Source organism: Ooceraea biroi, chromosome 7 (genome assembly GCF_003672135.1).
Source record: "Ooceraea biroi isolate clonal line C1 chromosome 7, Obir_v5.4, whole genome shotgun sequence".
Taxonomy (NCBI): domain Eukaryota; kingdom Metazoa; phylum Arthropoda; class Insecta; order Hymenoptera; family Formicidae; genus Ooceraea; species Ooceraea biroi.
In genome coordinates, this window is record NC_039512.1 from 7,293,168 (window position 1) to 7,310,349 (window position 17,182).

The window sequence follows — 17,182 nt, forward strand, 5'->3', positions numbered from 1 at the left end:
CTAAAATAAACGAGATATTTGTCACGTGCATTATTTTATACCTGCATATATACACCGAATATATTTGTAAAGAAGTTCCTGTTAAAGAATAGTTCCTGTACAATATTGTGTACAGATTTTGTATTTAAAAAAAGCTATGTTAATTTTAAGAAGAAAAGGACGATTCGATATATCAAAGAAGCGCATTTTCCACATACGCGTTACATCACGAAAGTGCAGAACATGCGTGTAAAGGAGAACGGAATTCGATCGTCTGGATAAATGTGGAGGCACGCTTGCGCTTCCTGTTTGGACCATTAGTCCCGACAAGGGCCGCGCAATCGAATCGAAGGATCAAAGTATACGTAATGGTCGCGTGCTGACTTATACGGGTGAAGGCGGCCACTTGGATTCCCATGAAAATCACGATTACAGCGCGCGATCCCCTTTGCTACTCGAGAACAAAGGTGAAGACCAGGATTTATAGCTGGAATTAATTTACGGGACGGAATTTCCGGATGAATCTTGGATGACTAGAAATTCAATGTGCCGGAAACAACATTCCTCTCCTTTCTCAATCATGCATCTCGTTATTAAGATTGTTCTACAAGGAGCGATTATTGTAATTCTGTCGCATGTTTGTCAAATTTTTAAAATTAGAATTTATAAAATTGTGATTTTAAATTGAGTCCAAAGCGATAACGCAACATACAATATTAATTTATTCTTATTAGAAGTTATTATGCAACAGAAATTGTAGAGTTCTAGATGATAATCATTTTTCTTTACATAACATCCTTGGCTACTTATAAGAGGAAAATTTTCTTTTATTAAGATCTAAAGAACGTAGCAAGATATCAGTCTGCGATATGAAAAATTAGCTGTTGCATTACAGCTACAATTATTTGTAGCGCATAGAAGCAATTGAAATATCTGATCGGAAATTACTGATTTTCGAGATTACAGAGAGTCATGATGCATCAACGTATTCATTCCTTACGTCGCTAGTTAAATCATAGGTGTAATACCGCAGAAAAATTCGTCTTGTAGCAACCACCAATATTGCGATCCCGTAATAACAACGATTTACGTGACACGTACCATCCGGTGATGTCCCGCGCAATCCGTTGAAACTATATTTTCTATACAATTCAGAAGGTTACGCCATTATGGTCATTACCTCCGGTTATCTTGACCGCGGCTATTCCCCCGCGTCCGTCACGTCGATCACGGGTCTCGATTTATACGGAGAATCCGACCGCGAGCCGTAGCGGATTTCACCTCTACTTAAATCCAGTTAACTGGACTATCCTACGTGATTTTCCTACGGAAGAACGCTCTCGCGCGTTCCTCGACGTTGCACGAAAAGATCGATCCTCATTACTCATGTTGTTGCGTCGATGCGGCAGTGTGCGTGGTTTTAATTGCTATGCATCCCGAGTTCTACGAAAGAACTTCCGCACAAAAGTTTCGAAAGCATATCAATAAATATTTTTTAACAAACTGACTGTTGAATAATTCATTCCGAAATTTATTTTAGCCAATCTAAACCGCAAATTTTGCTGTTTTTCGGGCATTTTACACATTCGTGAATAATTAAAATGTAGTTTTAATAGAGCATTTCAGATTTTGAAAAATTTGCATTAATGGATATGATCGTCATTCATTTTCAAATAAATTGAGAAAGTTAGGCCAACTCTTTTAACTTTACTTGAGAGACATCAGACTTAATCACTCTCTAGCTATCTAGGGATCATTTATGCAAAAGGATGATTACCATACGGTAACGAGAATAGTTCCTCGATCATCATAAAGTCCGATTTCTCGATTAACGAACTGCTTTTACGAATGTGATGATATCCAATACGAGTGCAGATCAAACGAAAACTTCCTGTATTTTCTTCACTTAGTTCTGCCCTTCTTCCTTCTCCGATATAAAGTATACAACAAGACTAATCGATCGAGGAAATTCCGTTCTAAGTTAAGTTGCTGCGTTACAAGTACGAGATCGCTGCGTTACAAGAACATTCGAGTTACGGTGTCACATCGTCCGTTAGAAAAAAGGAGGGAAAAGAAAAGGCAGGAAGAGGCGCGACGTAGGGAAGAAGAAGTAGCTCATCAGATTTTCAGTGCCAGGCAGATTAGAGCAGGTCGGGAATGCTTGGATCTCGGTCTGTCTGTTCTTTCCTCTTTCTTTTAGCGCATTCTCTCGCTATTGAATACCTACGCTACGCCCTAACGGCGGAGTACACATGATCGAACGTGACACCTTTCACAGGGCGCATCTAGGCGGCGACGACACCTACGAGAAAAAGAGAACCGGTTTTCGTGGGGGTTCAAAGAAGCACGTTAATCGCGGCCCTTGAATACGTACGTTGCACTTCACTGAACTTTTAACATAAATCGAAAATTTTAGAGACTTTGAATAATCGAGGTAATTTTGCTTTTTTTGAAAAGAACAGAATTTTTAGATTATCAATGAAATTTATATCTCTATGAATATAACAACGTGAGTCTCCGTATAATTCTAATTGCTGACTACTTTAATCCGCTTTTCTTCCGGTAACTCGAAACGTACACGATCTTAATCCGCGAAACTGGACACGGTGCATCTAGATTCGCTGATTACTCGGAAGCGGCGTCTTGAATCCTCGGTACAAACGATTCTAGCCGAATGTTTCACGGAATTGCACACAGACGCACCCGCATCGTGCCGTTGCCGCTTAAATCGTCCATAAATAACACTAGCTCTCCTGACGTTGCGCATCGCGACACGGTGCATCGCCTCCCCGACGAATTTATCAAGTGCTCGTTCGTATACTTTCACCCCCTCGGCAGCGTTCCCATACATTTTTTCTCCACGTACACCGTCGTTTCCGTGGAAGTCCTACGTGAGATCACATCACATCAGTCGCGACATATGTTACAGGATGCATCTCGGAAACGGCTCTCAATCTTATCGCGATCGTGACTTTGAAATCCGTCGAGCGAACTGCGATCTTTTACAGAGGAACGTCGATTTATTCCGCGTCTTTGCGCGCGAGGCGATTTGCGCGCGTATAATTTTCGCAATTTAATTCTTCCTTTAAAGAATGATTTGTATTTCCATCACACACCTCGCGTTAAGTATGATAATGCAAATAAATCAAAGTCGGACGTAGCAGTAGATGTATGTTGCTGCCTCCATCTTCATATTTTAGATCGCTGGATACGCTGGGAGATATTTCTGATCTCGCAGCGTTTTGCTCCAATAACACAAAGTTACGTATCGTGCTCGTAGGAATCAACAGATTCCGACAAGTAAATTACGGATACAGAAATAAACTATACAGCGAAGTATAATCATGTTTTAGAAATCTGATTATAGGATCTACACGTGCACGTTTGTACGTTCTGTTTAATGCTACAAAGTGCTCTCTCGCGTTACGTGAGATCTCAATTTATTAATCCAATTCTCGTTTCCTGCAAAGCTTTGTGATGCTAGTGAGAAAGGACCGTGCATAACGATCTTTCTCTGCATTCCGTGAAATCCTTTCTGCTGCTTGAAGGTAGCATGCACGCACGAATTTCATCGTCGAATGACCGTAAAGTCCCCCTTCTAGCCGGCGAACGTGCTCTCGCGATGTGACGACATATTAGCGCAGCATTATTTATTTAAATATATATTATACTATCCGATGCACCTCGCTTCATCCGCACTGACAACCTACTGCGGTAAGCCGCAAGGAAAAATTTCGTCCTGGAAATTCTTTGAAAGTATCCTTGCTTTCTTTGGATCACGTAGAATTTCCCTTAATTCATCCGCGTGACGTTTGTGTTCAATAGCAAAAAGAGTATAAAAGTGTCCCAAGAGTATAAAAGTGGCAGGAAGTTTGCTTGTGTGTGTGTGAAGCTGGCGTATCATTTCTCTTTAGGAAATTCATAATTACGTGTGGAACTATACGAAAAGTATTTTAGAATAAGCAGAACTCTCGATAATCAACCAGCGTCTCACTGGTAAAGTCGAAAACGTCCACTCTTTGGGCGAAATAATTTTTAAAAAAATTTTCTAATCGTTCCTATCAGAACTCTTTGGAAAGGCATTGTACATGTCCCGAACTATACGAGAACTGTTTTAGAATAAGCAGAACTCTCGAAAATCGACCAGCGTCTCACATATATCTCCGTAGATACGTCTTTCTCGGACGATAACAATTTTTTATTAAATAATTGTTAATGTTTGCATTCAGAACTCTTTGGAAAATGGTTAAATATGTTCAGAACTACACGAGAAATATTTCATAAAGCACAGAACTCTCTGAAATTAACCAGTCGTCATTCCCTTAAACATTTTTTAGCTTTAATAATTATGAAAAGATGAAAAAAAAATTTTTTCGCTAGAACTCTTTCTAGAACTCATATAGAACTGTAGATCTTTTAAAATCTAGCCGGAATTATGGCGGAAACTGTCGCAGGACAAAGTGAGACGCTGCGTGAAGTTGGCGTCTCACTTTGCACTATGCGATTTTTTCGCTTTAATGGCCAGAACTATGTGTTTAACCTATCAGGAACTCTAGAACTATTAAAAAGGGAGCCAGAACTCTCAATAATTAATGATTTTCCGCGAAATAATACGCCAGCTTCACACACACGTTTGTCTTTGTCGAATAATAAATATAAAGAATATACCCTTGTGCTAAGAAAAAATATTTTTATTTTACTTATAGATAAAAATTCTTCTTTAATTTATATAAATATAAGTATTTAATTTATATATCCGATCTCCAACAGAATGTGATACTGCTACGGCGATTATTTTTTGAAACCGTATCGATAAGACTAAATATATTCGACATGTGACTCGTGATTTTACGAGTGCCTGATACTTGGACAATAGATTACTAGCGGTTGAGAAATTCAGCTTTCAGCCACACGACAGGCCGGCCACGCGCGTGTGAACAAAGAACGTAGTTTTATGGCTCGTGTCGACCGGATGGTCCGTGCGGTCGACGGCGATACTTCGGATGATGTTCGTCGTCGGCCCCTGAAGAGGATACCGCCTTTTCGCGTTTCAATGCGTTATTCCACACATGCAAACATCTCGCAAGAACAATGGTCCGGTCGTTTAGTCAAGAGTGCTTTTCGTTTTGAGTTAGGACCGTGTTTACTGGTAGTACGTGTTCCTGGAACAGTGATTGTTTGTCGGCGAAAATATGATGCCGTTATTTGAGAAACACATGGGCCCTAACGAAATGTAACTGCGGCCATTAACACAAACATGTTACCTGCAAAATCGGGAGACTCAAACCAGAATGAGGATAATCATTAAATATACCATGTGTATATTATTGTAATTTAATTATTAAAGTATTATTGTAATTAATTATTAAAAAATCAAGTTGCTTTTCTCTACAGAGCTTTACATTGACAAGGCAGTCGACACTTTTAATCATTATTCTTACACAAAAATTGAAAGGCTTATTCATGTACAAATGATACCATCTGACAAAATCACGACTTTGATAGAATAGGGATTGATAGGTCTCAACAGATGGATCTGTAGAAACGCCCGCGCAATTGCGCCCTGTAGAAGACGAGGCGGTGTGCCCTGCATAAGAATACGAGCACGATTGCGAGGCCACCCGTGGAAACTCGCTTTACATAATCGGTCAGTTACAGAAGGAATAACGAGAACTTCTTTCACAAACCGGATGCATACCTCAGTGCATTTCTTGAACAAGACCCCGTGCGCGTCACGATTGCGGCTTATAGTGATCCGGCTGCGAATCATTGAAGGAATTTGCTCGGAATTCTTACATCTTAGATCGTATTATTCTACACTAAGTATAACATATTATATATAAAAAATCATACAATATAATTAATAAAGTTTTTAATTCAAAATTATATTTTATTGTTAATGTGTTTTTGAAAAGATATTCTAATAGTATCTTATCTACCTTCTTGATTTTTTTAAACAAATTCGATACTAAGAGTATTCGAATGAATTACACTTACAGGATTTGCGGAAATATTCTCCTTCTACATTCCTAGTTCCTAGCACATGCTATTTGACTACGTGATTTCGCCAATAATAGCAATCGGTGGCTGAACACCAATAACACACATGTAGACGTAAACTGACCGTTAATTTTAGACGGTTCGGTGCAACGACCGCATTACATAAGTAGGAAAAACGTGTCAAAAGTCGGGCGGAATTCTCGAAATCGATTAGTGACGCATTGCATATACCTTCCAGTAATCAATAATTTGAATTGTTTTTATTGAACTTATCAATGAAACAATTTCACTTTCTACAATGTGTATTGCAATGCTCAGCGAGAATATAGAGAAGGTATGGAAATGCTTCTTTAATCAGCCGTACTTTGTGGACGGGCTCGTTTGGAATTCACAGTGAATGGCTTTGAATGGCCGGTTCCGTGCACGCACACCACGCGACTGCTTTGAAGAATGCCGCTACGTACTAAAACGTTTGTACTCGTATCTCTTACCACGCGGAAGTCGAATTTTTTGATTACTGATAAAGACCAATTTACGAGCTTGCTAAGACGATCGGCTGCCTCAAGCTGAGCGCTCTCAATGTAGCGGTTTAATTTTTCCGAGCAGCTGCCTTACAATGTGATTAAACAATAAGCGTATGTGCGTGTACACAGTATGTCTGAAAAATGTGTTAATATTACATTAATTCAAGCACTAGCATTTTACAGTCACAATGACTCCTCGTATACTTTTACGTTCCTTCAGAGACTATCATTATCTCGATCTTGTCGGTAATCACGTACATCGTGAGTTAAGTACAAGTAAGGTTGCAATCCATTGAATTAAAGATCATTCTAACGTTATTACATCGTAGTTGACTGCAAGAGCGATACTGATACGAGTAAATTGAGGCGTTTGTTGGAAACAGTGGTGTTTTCCCGTGCTCTCGTGCTTTCGTGCTCTCGTGCGCGGGAAAATATTTGCAATTATATCGTTGAGAGTACATTAGAGCGCAGTTTCTTACTCGAAGTTAGTGATTCTTTCTTTACCATTTTCATGTACTATACTGACAAATTATCCAGAATCAAGAAGAGCGTATTATTAAAGATCGCGATGCTTTCTAAGCCGCGTGTAATCTCCGCTTTGCTCACTCGACTCACTTGACCTTTCTGAGGGATTATTATTATAACAGTACCATAAAAAACATTTACTTTACAACGACAAATTGATTTCACATTAAGGAGCGAAATGCCACAGTATAAATCTTCGACAAAAACGTGCTACGTATCGTACATATTCATATATATGAAAGCGCCATTTCATTTTATAGTGAGAAAATTATGTATGGTCCATCTCCTGGTTCATTAAATTGAATGCATGTCGTGAAATGTCACTTGCCGTTGAAAAGATTTTATATTTCACACACGTATGTAACAAACGACTTTTGTAATAAAATATTACAGTGATATTTTATTTTGTAATAAAATATCGCAATGCATTTACATAAATCAATAAATTAAAAATAAGATCTTGATGTCAAGATGTATTTTATCATAAAATTTTCAGTTTTTAATTTTATTAACAATTCATACTGTGTGTACGTTATTTTATGTATTGCAAAAACATTTTACTTTCATAAATATCTTGCAATTATTAAATGCATGTACTCTCTCTCATAGACCAAAGAATATTCAATTTGTAAATGCTTGCCGGTCAAGTAAATCATTAAATGCATTACCGAGGCGCGATTCATTTCTCCCAGTAAAAATGAAATATGTGATATGTGAATGTGTGATATGACGCCATAATTTACGCCATTTCCGGACAGGAAGAATCGGTTCCACGCGGAATCGACGGTAATTAATCTTATGTGACTGTGCGGCGTTCTGTTCATACGTGTCATCAGCAGACGCATGCTTCACATACATATAAAACGTAATCGACACGTCTGCCCGATAGCAGACCGAACATCGCACGCTGAAGAGAGGTCGTGTTTAGAAGGTAGATGTTTGTTGACGCAGGCACATCCACGCCCTAAAAAGGGCGCGTGAGAATATCGGTCGACCTGCTGTTTGAACAGTCCTTTCTAATAAAGGAACGTTAAAATGATTAAGGGTTGTTTTTTAAGCTGCGCTAAACGTTATGTAGTGCTACGGTTTCAAGTTGTAACTGACAACTTCCCTTCCGGTCGCGTAAAAACACGATACGTCATGCTATGCTCGCCATGGGTGGCACTGGAAATTACTACTGCGTAAATTCTCCAATTCGTCGTTCACTTTACGTTTTACTATAAAGAAATTATATAATTGTACAATTATATTGGCTTGATCACACCGTATTTTTCATAGCTGCGATTTTATTGTTCGAATTGCAAAATTTGTTTCTTGTATCGACCAACATTTGTGGATTACTGCACCAATATCGACGAACCTTTAAACGATGACGTTGACAATGAAGAATGCAACAATGCCCTGCGTGAGGTGTTACGATGACTGCACGGAGCAGTATTTGTAAAACGCGTTCAACGAAAACAAGTTTGTCAAACCAAAGGGCTGGAAACGATTTGCCGATCCGGATGAAACGATCGGGTGTCCGTTGCGTGACTACGCCCGCTAACAATAGACCGATCAAGTTCGATGCGTCGAACACTTCGCTCAGCTGGAGTATAACGAGCTCGCCGACAAAGTGCCAACAAATGCCCCGCACAATAAATGCGGGAGAGCAATAAGATCATGGCAGATGGAAGTATCAGCTGCATGCCTGCCTGCGGCAGGCCATAAACTCGCTGTAGCAACAGTCTGCATTTCTAAAAGCTATGTTGTATGTAATTTCTCTCAATATCTAAAGAATGTCCTTCATTCATCCAGATAGAAAACTATCACGAATTATTATTTGAATTAACGCATCTTCACGGTATTACTGTAACAGTTTTAAACTAGAATTAGTTCTTAAACTAGAATTTACCTGGGTGGTGAATTGGCGCAGATTTATAAAGAGAACCAAATTATTCCATTGGAAATCGTGTTTTATCCTCTGGCTCGACGAGGAATCATTTCCCATGGCTCTATGCGCTTCTGTGTGTTACGTATTCCTGTCTCCCGCGGGATAACGTATGAGCCGGCATAGACGATCAGGTCCATATTTGAAGTGAGCGGGGGATCGATATTCCTGGACGCTCTTTCCGTTTTACAAGTCAATTCGTGATCGTTCCTGGTACGTTAATCCGCCCCTGCGCCGTGTTCTTCCCGGTAGCCATCATTTCACACGGATCGGTTCGTGAATCCCATTGCGCCGTTACGAACAGCCGATCGGGACACGGTGGCGAGCTGCAAGCTGCACTTAAGTTCAAGATAAGAGGCCCGCCCGCCGGGCAGTTTTGCGGTTAAATCGACAGGAAGGGCTCGCTGCAAGGCAACTGCAACTGACCATCTTGCAACTTGCATCGTTCGTTCGTTCCAGCATAGACCTCGGGGCCGTTTCCGTAATAACGTGTCTAGGCTTCGACCAATATGGCGCCAATCGTAGATTCGATTCAAGGCAAAAGACGGTAGCTTCACTTATGCAACCAGTTATAGGAACGGTTATATTAATAGAAACGAGACAATTTCAGAAGATTTTCAAGAGATGCGAATTCTGAAAGGCAGTTGAAAGCTTTAAAGTGTATATTAAATTTTATCCGTCTTTGCAATGTTCTCTGGATATTTGTTCATCAATTCTTAAATAGTTCAGGGCTATGGAATTATTGCTTTTTTGTTAAAAATGATGTGGATAAATTTTGTATAAAGCCAGCTGCCGATCAGATTGCTGTGGCTACAAGTAGCACACACCGTGCACACGCTACGTGCGATTCTAAGTTTCCACAAAATGCGCCATCGTTTTTCGTTGTTTTGCTGCAAGTAGGTGCCGTACGGCAGCCGTAAGGTCCGCAGATCTTGACGTGAGATGGATATCGTATTCCCTATAATGCATGGGCCGGCTGGACCACTGAATTCTGCACAAATGCAGCATCTGCATCGCGTGTGTGCACCAACTGTCTTTTCCATAGGTTATCGCGGAAGACCCGGGATCCGGGCACGAAGTGTAAACTCTTTGCAACGGCGAATACTTTGGAATATCACGATTATTTTGTCGAAATTGAGAAACAACGATATCAAGAAATATCGTAATGATGCACCGTGTGATGAAAATAATTTTTATCACACATTGCTCGTTCTTTAGTCCACCAGAAACAATTTCATTGATCTCCGCACTCGATATCACATTTGTCATATTTGCCAATAACGCATCCTGTAGTAATAGTATAAAAAGAAAAAAACTTATATACCATAGCTTTTGGATAACACTGTTGGTCATTCGATTGTAAAACTGGAAATGTATTCAACCCCGAAACTTTCGAAGGCGTTCAAAAATTTCTCTTCCCTCGAGAGTAAACAGTCCGTCGCAGCGTAAACTCGTCCGGCCTCGCCGATGAATGAACCGGTCGGCCGGATTTCTGCTTTGAAATTCGTCCTGGCCGTGCGCCAGACAATTCATGCATATTCACGCGGTTCGCGCGAGCAGCGTCGATGGACGGCAGAAAAAAAGGGAATGGCTTGGGTGAAAAGGGTATGAGAAAGGGTGAAATACACAAAAAGGAACGCGTCAATGATCAAGATCGACGGAATGCCGCAGTATGAAGTCCGACCCACCGGAACTCGTGATTTCAATTTTAAATGTAAGCCCGCGAATCACGCACGCAGGGATAGACGGGGGTGGAACGAAAGTTTTAGTCATTGTGCTCGTACGTATGCGCATTTCTATATGTATCGCCCTCCGGTACCCACTTGCGAGTCCTCCCAACCGATCCCACCGTGATGCTGCGAGTCATCGTGAAAATGCAACGAGATGCACACGCGATAACGGTGAGCCTACCGTGTAGATCAAAGTGATAAGTGCTAGGGAAGATCGCATGGGAAAAATTGATCTGTGTTTCGATTCGTGGAATTTACGTTACGTGAACGGCATTCGAAAACGTTATTCCGAATGTAAATTGAAATTCAATGGTTTTTTTGTAATATAAAGATTGTATTAATTTCTATTTTATTAATTGTATTATTTGTATATTTATAGCGCGTCAGAATTGCGTTTGCATTATGTTTTACATAAATGAGAGAAAAAGAGAGAGAAAGAGAGGCAAAGAGAAGCGTATGATGTATATTTATACTTTACAAGATGTACGAAAATCAATTAATTTCTTTAATCTGACAATGAAATGATTCGTCTCTCATTTAGACTTTTGGATGTGAATATCACAAAATCAGTTTATAAAAATAAAAAGATCAACATGAAGTTCTAGTACGAACTCGCTGTAACAGCAACTCGAACACGAGCTCCCGACAACGTACCAATTACTCCTCCTTTTTTTTCATCGTGCAATCATGCGCCATGTAGGGGGCAACAACGTCCCTGTGCACAGATGAACCTCGATTAAACGAATTAAAGGCCTACCCGTGCTGGATACGGTAATTGGCCATACGCGATTATGAGATAAGTCGCGCCAATTTCGGCGGCAACACGTTCGGCGAAATCGTCCCGTTTAAATCGCCGTGGTCGTCGACGTTGAACCAACCCACATGCCGCATTATCCCGTCACACTCTTTTCCGCCAATCGGCGCTCGTTAAATTGCAAATTAATGCAGGAACCAAGCTCCCTCTTTCCCAACCGAAAAACTGGTGCTCGCGAATTTCGCTCGAGCCTGTCGACATTCATCACAGTGAACTGTCGCAGACTGATTTGCAGACAGGCTCCCGCGCGCTTCCCTTGTAATTGGATAATAGCCCTGTGGCCGGTAATTGCGTAAATCAACAACATAAAAATTATCTGCAAAACGAAAGCTTGCGTGTTGTGTCGTTAAGAGTTTCTTGATAATATCATCATGCAAACGATAATTTTATTTTCAATATGTTTGTACATGTATCAAAAAATGAGTGTTATATAAGGAATATCATACAGCATTCTTTTTATTTTATGTGATAAAAAAAGTTATAGTTTTATCATGATAATATATATTATATATAATAATATATACTATAATAATATAAATAACCTTACATATGTAAGAGAGAGAATATGATTTAATGTATGATAGTATGTTTATGATCAATCAACTATTAACAATATTGTGATAATCATGTACATGTAAATACTTATTAAATTAATTTTATTAATCTAATAATAATATTAATCTTTAATAAAAATCAGTTTTTATATTATAACTTAATTTAATTTTACAATTTACTTATTCTTATTCTATCAAGTACTAAATAAACATCCAATCAATTAAGTTGAAAAATTTGAGATAATAATATGTACTTTAAAACTGATTATTTATGTTATTTAATCGAGAAAGCATCATCTTACATAGGGTTCTAAAACAAAAAGCTGACTGTTCGTGGTTTTCTCCGCGTCTTGGCGTCGCCGTCTGATCCTAGCGGCCAGAAATGGCACAAACAAACTTGGATCGTGTTCGATATTGGTTTTGCGTTGGATAACTCGTACTACAAGGCTTGCCACATATCCAACTACTAAAGTAATTGTCAGTCCTATGGGATTATACCACAAGTAGGATATACGATACAAATAAAAGTATGACGATGGATCTGGTTGGAGAGTACTGCAAAGAAAGAAATAAGCCAATTATAAAAAATGAATAAATCATGATTTTATCCTGTTTGATAAGACCATATTTTCTCATTAAATGAAAGTTAAATTAAATTCTTTTTTTCACACATATATTAAATATAAATAATATGTTGATAGTATAAAATGTCTAATTAATAAAACATCTCTCTAGCGATGAAATTTCAATTAAATTTAATAAAATAAAAGAAACACCGTTCATTTTTATCACTATGCAAATGACTTCTTAATGCCTCATATCGTTGAAAATAGAGCCATTGATTTACGCTAATTCGCGCCGACAAAGAGAAAGCAATAACACATCTAATCCCGCTAATAACGGCACAGTGAAGATTCCGGGAGACAACCGTAATTTCTGTTTATTAATGGTGCAATTAGCAATTATTTATTATCGTGGGAATGCCGAATAGTGCGATTATCGTTCATGAGAAAATGTCGAGTGTAAAAGAAATAAAGAAGTGACGCTTAACTCACATATAATTACAGTAACGCGGAATCTTCGCGTTTATTAAGAACATCGTTGTTTCGCAAATTTTGTAGGGCTGCGATAAAGCGATTTATTGCACTGATTCATATTCTAATCATCGTGCGATTCATGCCATGCGGCATGCATAAAATCGAGCTGTGCTCTTTCTCCTCTAACTGTTTCCCTCAACTTAGGTAAATTTACATATGTTCGTTACATTCATCGGTCTATGGCAAGCGAAAAATAACTGGCAGTCATAATCTGTATCACACGTACTGCTAGTATTACAATGTTAATATTTAGGCAGTCGAATACGCGATTTCCGAATTGAAATCTTCAATGAAAAAAATGTTTTATGTTTTATGACAGTAAATTTAACATTTGAAGAATAAATTGAAAATTTTTGTTGATTTTTATCTTGATAACAAAAGATACATGAAAAAGTATTGTTTAAATGCAGCATTTTTTAATGGCTCTTAATTGAAAAATTACTCAAAAATCTAAATGTTCGTCATATTTGATTAATATCTAGTCGCTAATAAATTACTTTAAAGCGATTTTTAAAAATAGCTTACCTGTTGGAACTAACTTGATCAGCAAGCATTAACATTGTAGAATTCGCGCAACCTTCGATCGATACTGGCAATGATGGAATGGGTGGTTTCGGTTTTCCGAAAGCAGCCCACAAGCAAACAACTAGTGCCGTAATCATGCCAATGATGGTTCCCAGCTCATTAGCGGTCTCACTAAACATTCCGAGAGTAAAGATGCCTAAAATCGGTCCGCCAATGGCTCCGTGTATGCTGATAGCGATGACTACTAGCGTGCCCATTGTCTTTGCTATTAACGCCAAGAACAAGCAAATGACACCGTTTATAAGGGTGAGCGCCTTGGCTGTGAAGGTGGCCTTCTGGTCAGAAAAATCTGCTCCGAATTTTCGATGCAGTGGTTTCACGTAATCCTCGAGCGCTACCGCGGCTAATGAATTCATCATGGCGGAGATTGTGCTCAGACTAGCGCTGAAAATGCCGGAGACGATAATGCCGACCACTCCGGGTGTCAACCTCTCTGCGGAGAAGTACGGCAATATTTTGTCGTAGGTGTTTATCTTGCCGGAAGCAACAGGATCGCAGTTTCTATAGACCGCGTAGATTGACAGTCCGGCGAAACACGTCAAAACTCCTATTAGTACTATCAAAGGAGTGCACCACAATAGGGCTTGTCTAGCCACTTTTAGTTTCCTGCGAAAATGAATAAATAATTTTGTTTCAATTAATTCATTTTTTATTTTAATTTATTATATTTTAACATGTTATATTGCGTGTTTAAAACTTATAAATATATCCACATAAGTAAAATAATTACGAGCAATAACTTGACACGTTTTTTTCTTAAATTTTATGCTACATTTGATAATTTTGATATATGAATATATTTATTCTAGAAATAACGTACTTAGTGGTCATTAAACGTTGAATCTGCACTTGATTCACTGCAAAGAAGGATAGAAATATTGCTGCTCCACCAAGTAAAGTACTCCAGCATGTGTATTGTATGGTTGGATCTAAACTCCAACTAAGAATATTGAAAAATATTTATTATGTTAAACTTTTGATAAAACATAATATATTACATCATTTGCGGGATATAGGAATAATTGGTGTACAAAAAATAAATTGGTGATTGATATTGATCGTTCCAACTTACTTAGAAAAATCGAGACGATTATCTTCTTGTGCGATACGCCAGATGCCAATGATTCCATCGTCAATGTTCATGGCAATAATGCCAATGATAGTACCGAGAGCAATGAACATCAGAAAACCCTGGAAAATATCGGTAACCAGAACCGCTTTGATGCCGCCTATCGTGGAGTAGAAGGTACAGATTATGGCGAGTATCAAAATACTCATGGTACTGGATAGGCCTGTGGTAGCTTCGAGAGCTAATGAAGGAGCGTACAGCATCACACCAGTCAGTAACATCGTCTCGGTAAAGTTAGCCGCGCTCACCAACAGCCGCATATACAATCCGAATCGTTTCTCTAGGTACTGGCAGCAAGAAACCAGAAATTGTTTTAACTTTAATGAATAGGTAAATTTATGACGCGCAAAAATTTCTTGTTGCAACTTGTTTAGAAACCGACTACTTAAGATGAAAGAAATTAGTTTGCAAATTATTTCGGGACTTCGAAAGATTTTGTTTTCAATATTTCGTAATATCGAATGAACTTTATATTCTTTATCGTTTTATTATTTTATAAAATTTGACTATAGCACATTTTTCATGCGTTTTATTGTTATATATTTTTATTATTGGTATATGTATATTATATTTGCGCAAACGTTTTCAGAGAATTATGTCATTAGCTACTAGATTAGTAGATGATGATTCTCAAGCGAAGAATCCGGCAATTACCTCGTAGATGCTTACGACCTTTATCTCGAAGAAAACTGGTAGATGACAGAAACTTATAATTGGAATGACAAAAATGCTGCAGATATACAAAAATACAATGGTCGAACCACGAATGTAAGTTTCCCCGCTCATCCCAAGCATGCTAACTGCTGATATTTGGGAAGCCATCATGGCAACCGCAAGAGGAAAGATTCCCATCGAGTTGTCTGCAGAGAAGTACTCCTGTAGGTGATAATTATGCGATTAATTAACTAACAAGCTTATGCACGAAAAACGAATTGTTTATGAATTACGAATCGTTTATGATGCACAACTTCCCATTCGAAACTTCCCACAAAAATAATCACCTAGCGTACGTCATTTAATAATGAGATAGATAAAATTAATCGACATAATATTCTTCTAGTAAAACCAAAGTTTTGTAAAAATTTTTTGTGACAATCATTCAACCAAAGATATAATTTCGCGATTTCGATACTAGCTACGTTAAAAGACTTTATAGTTTTTTGCGACATTGAAAATTTATGCATTACCGATCAGTTTCGTAAATCGATAAATTTCAGCAAGTTATTTAGCGGAATCGTAACGGTGTAACGTTAATTAACACGTCGAGTTTTCAGAAAATCAACGGGACTTAATTTATTAGCGGCCAATGCCTCATAACTTACACAGATATTACACAGTAGTATTTCTATCCAAATAAGGCCGATTGCATAACGACATTTGTATGATTCACACGCAGATTATTACGATCGAATTGATATAATGCCGAATTTGTCTGGAGTGTAGAAATTGACTTTTTAAAAACTGACCGCTGCTGTACGTTGTCGACCACCGCTGAACCGATAGTAAATTCCGATGAAGATGGAGACCGACATGACTCCAGTGATAATGAGATAATCCTGCCATTGCAGTACACGTGTCTCGCCCTCGACAAATGATGTCTGTATAAACAAGAGAATACTAAAGTAAATTTATCTTTATTATAATTTATCGGAAATTAATAACAGAAATTTCAGATTGAATTTTCCAATAATAATCTAGCTTCTCATGGTTGATGACAAAGTAGAAGCAGCATTGAATGTTTCTGTACTATTACTTCTTCAAATACTTGAAAAGTGTTTACCTTGATAACAATTCCACTCAAAAATCATAATTAATAGTTAATACTTACGTCCATTTTACAAGATTTATACTGAGAACACTATCCACTTGTGACACAAAGCTTCGCTTAGTTCAACTTGGCGTAACTTAGTTTCAACTTAGCTCCAATTAGATATTTTTAAACATTAGTGAATATTTTTGATCAGAATAACAAATTTCTGCTAAGTTTGGTACATTATGAAAACACCCAACAGAATAAAGATTCGACTGTTCACGAGTATTCGACAAGGTCTCACTAATGAATGCGTCTGTTTCTGTCATCTGTAAAACGCAAGGGACATTTCATTACGTAAAGAATTGCTCGGCACATTTAGTGTTGCACGCAAAGCACAGAATTTTCAGCGGTACATCAAATGTAATAACATACACTTTGTGCTAATTATAGTCAGACAAAGGAAAAGTTGATTTATGTGAAGAGCATGAATATTAACCTAGATTTAACTTAAGCTAAATTACGTAACAAGATATGCGAAAATAAAAAATATTATTTGTAGTAT

General features: G+C 38.2%; 2 protein-coding genes across 6 annotated transcripts in view; one reads left to right on the forward strand and one right to left on the reverse strand.

The window, feature by feature from the left end:
- The window catches only part of LOC105279293 (tensin), a 161,423-nt gene that overhangs the window by 13,766 nt on the left and 130,475 nt on the right, over positions 1-17,182 (forward strand). The gene's annotated exons all lie outside the window — the stretch shown is intronic.
- LOC105282116 (putative sodium-dependent multivitamin transporter) lies at positions 11,869-17,170 on the reverse strand. The gene is made up of 7 exons (XM_011343854.3): positions 16,696-17,170; positions 16,334-16,465; positions 15,522-15,743; positions 14,811-15,154; positions 14,559-14,678; positions 13,679-14,344; positions 11,869-12,611 (listed from the first exon to the last, which is right to left on the reverse strand). Exons 1-7 carry the CDS (start codon positions 16,699-16,701, stop codon positions 12,350-12,352), a joined length of 1,752 nt encoding a protein of 583 aa, XP_011342156.1. The 5' UTR covers positions 16,702-17,170; the 3' UTR covers positions 11,869-12,349.

Excerpts from the sequence above, each read along its gene's own strand:
- LOC105282116 (XM_011343854.3), bottom strand. Across the intron at positions 15,155-15,521 it reads AGGTCGTAAGCATCTACGAG|TACCTAGAGAAACGATTCGG; the intron begins GTAATTGCCGGA and ends TCTTGCTGCCAG. Across the intron at positions 12,612-13,678 it reads GATCAAGTTAGTTCCAACAG|TACTCTCCAACCAGATCCAT; the intron begins GTAAGCTATTTT and ends CTTTCTTTGCAG.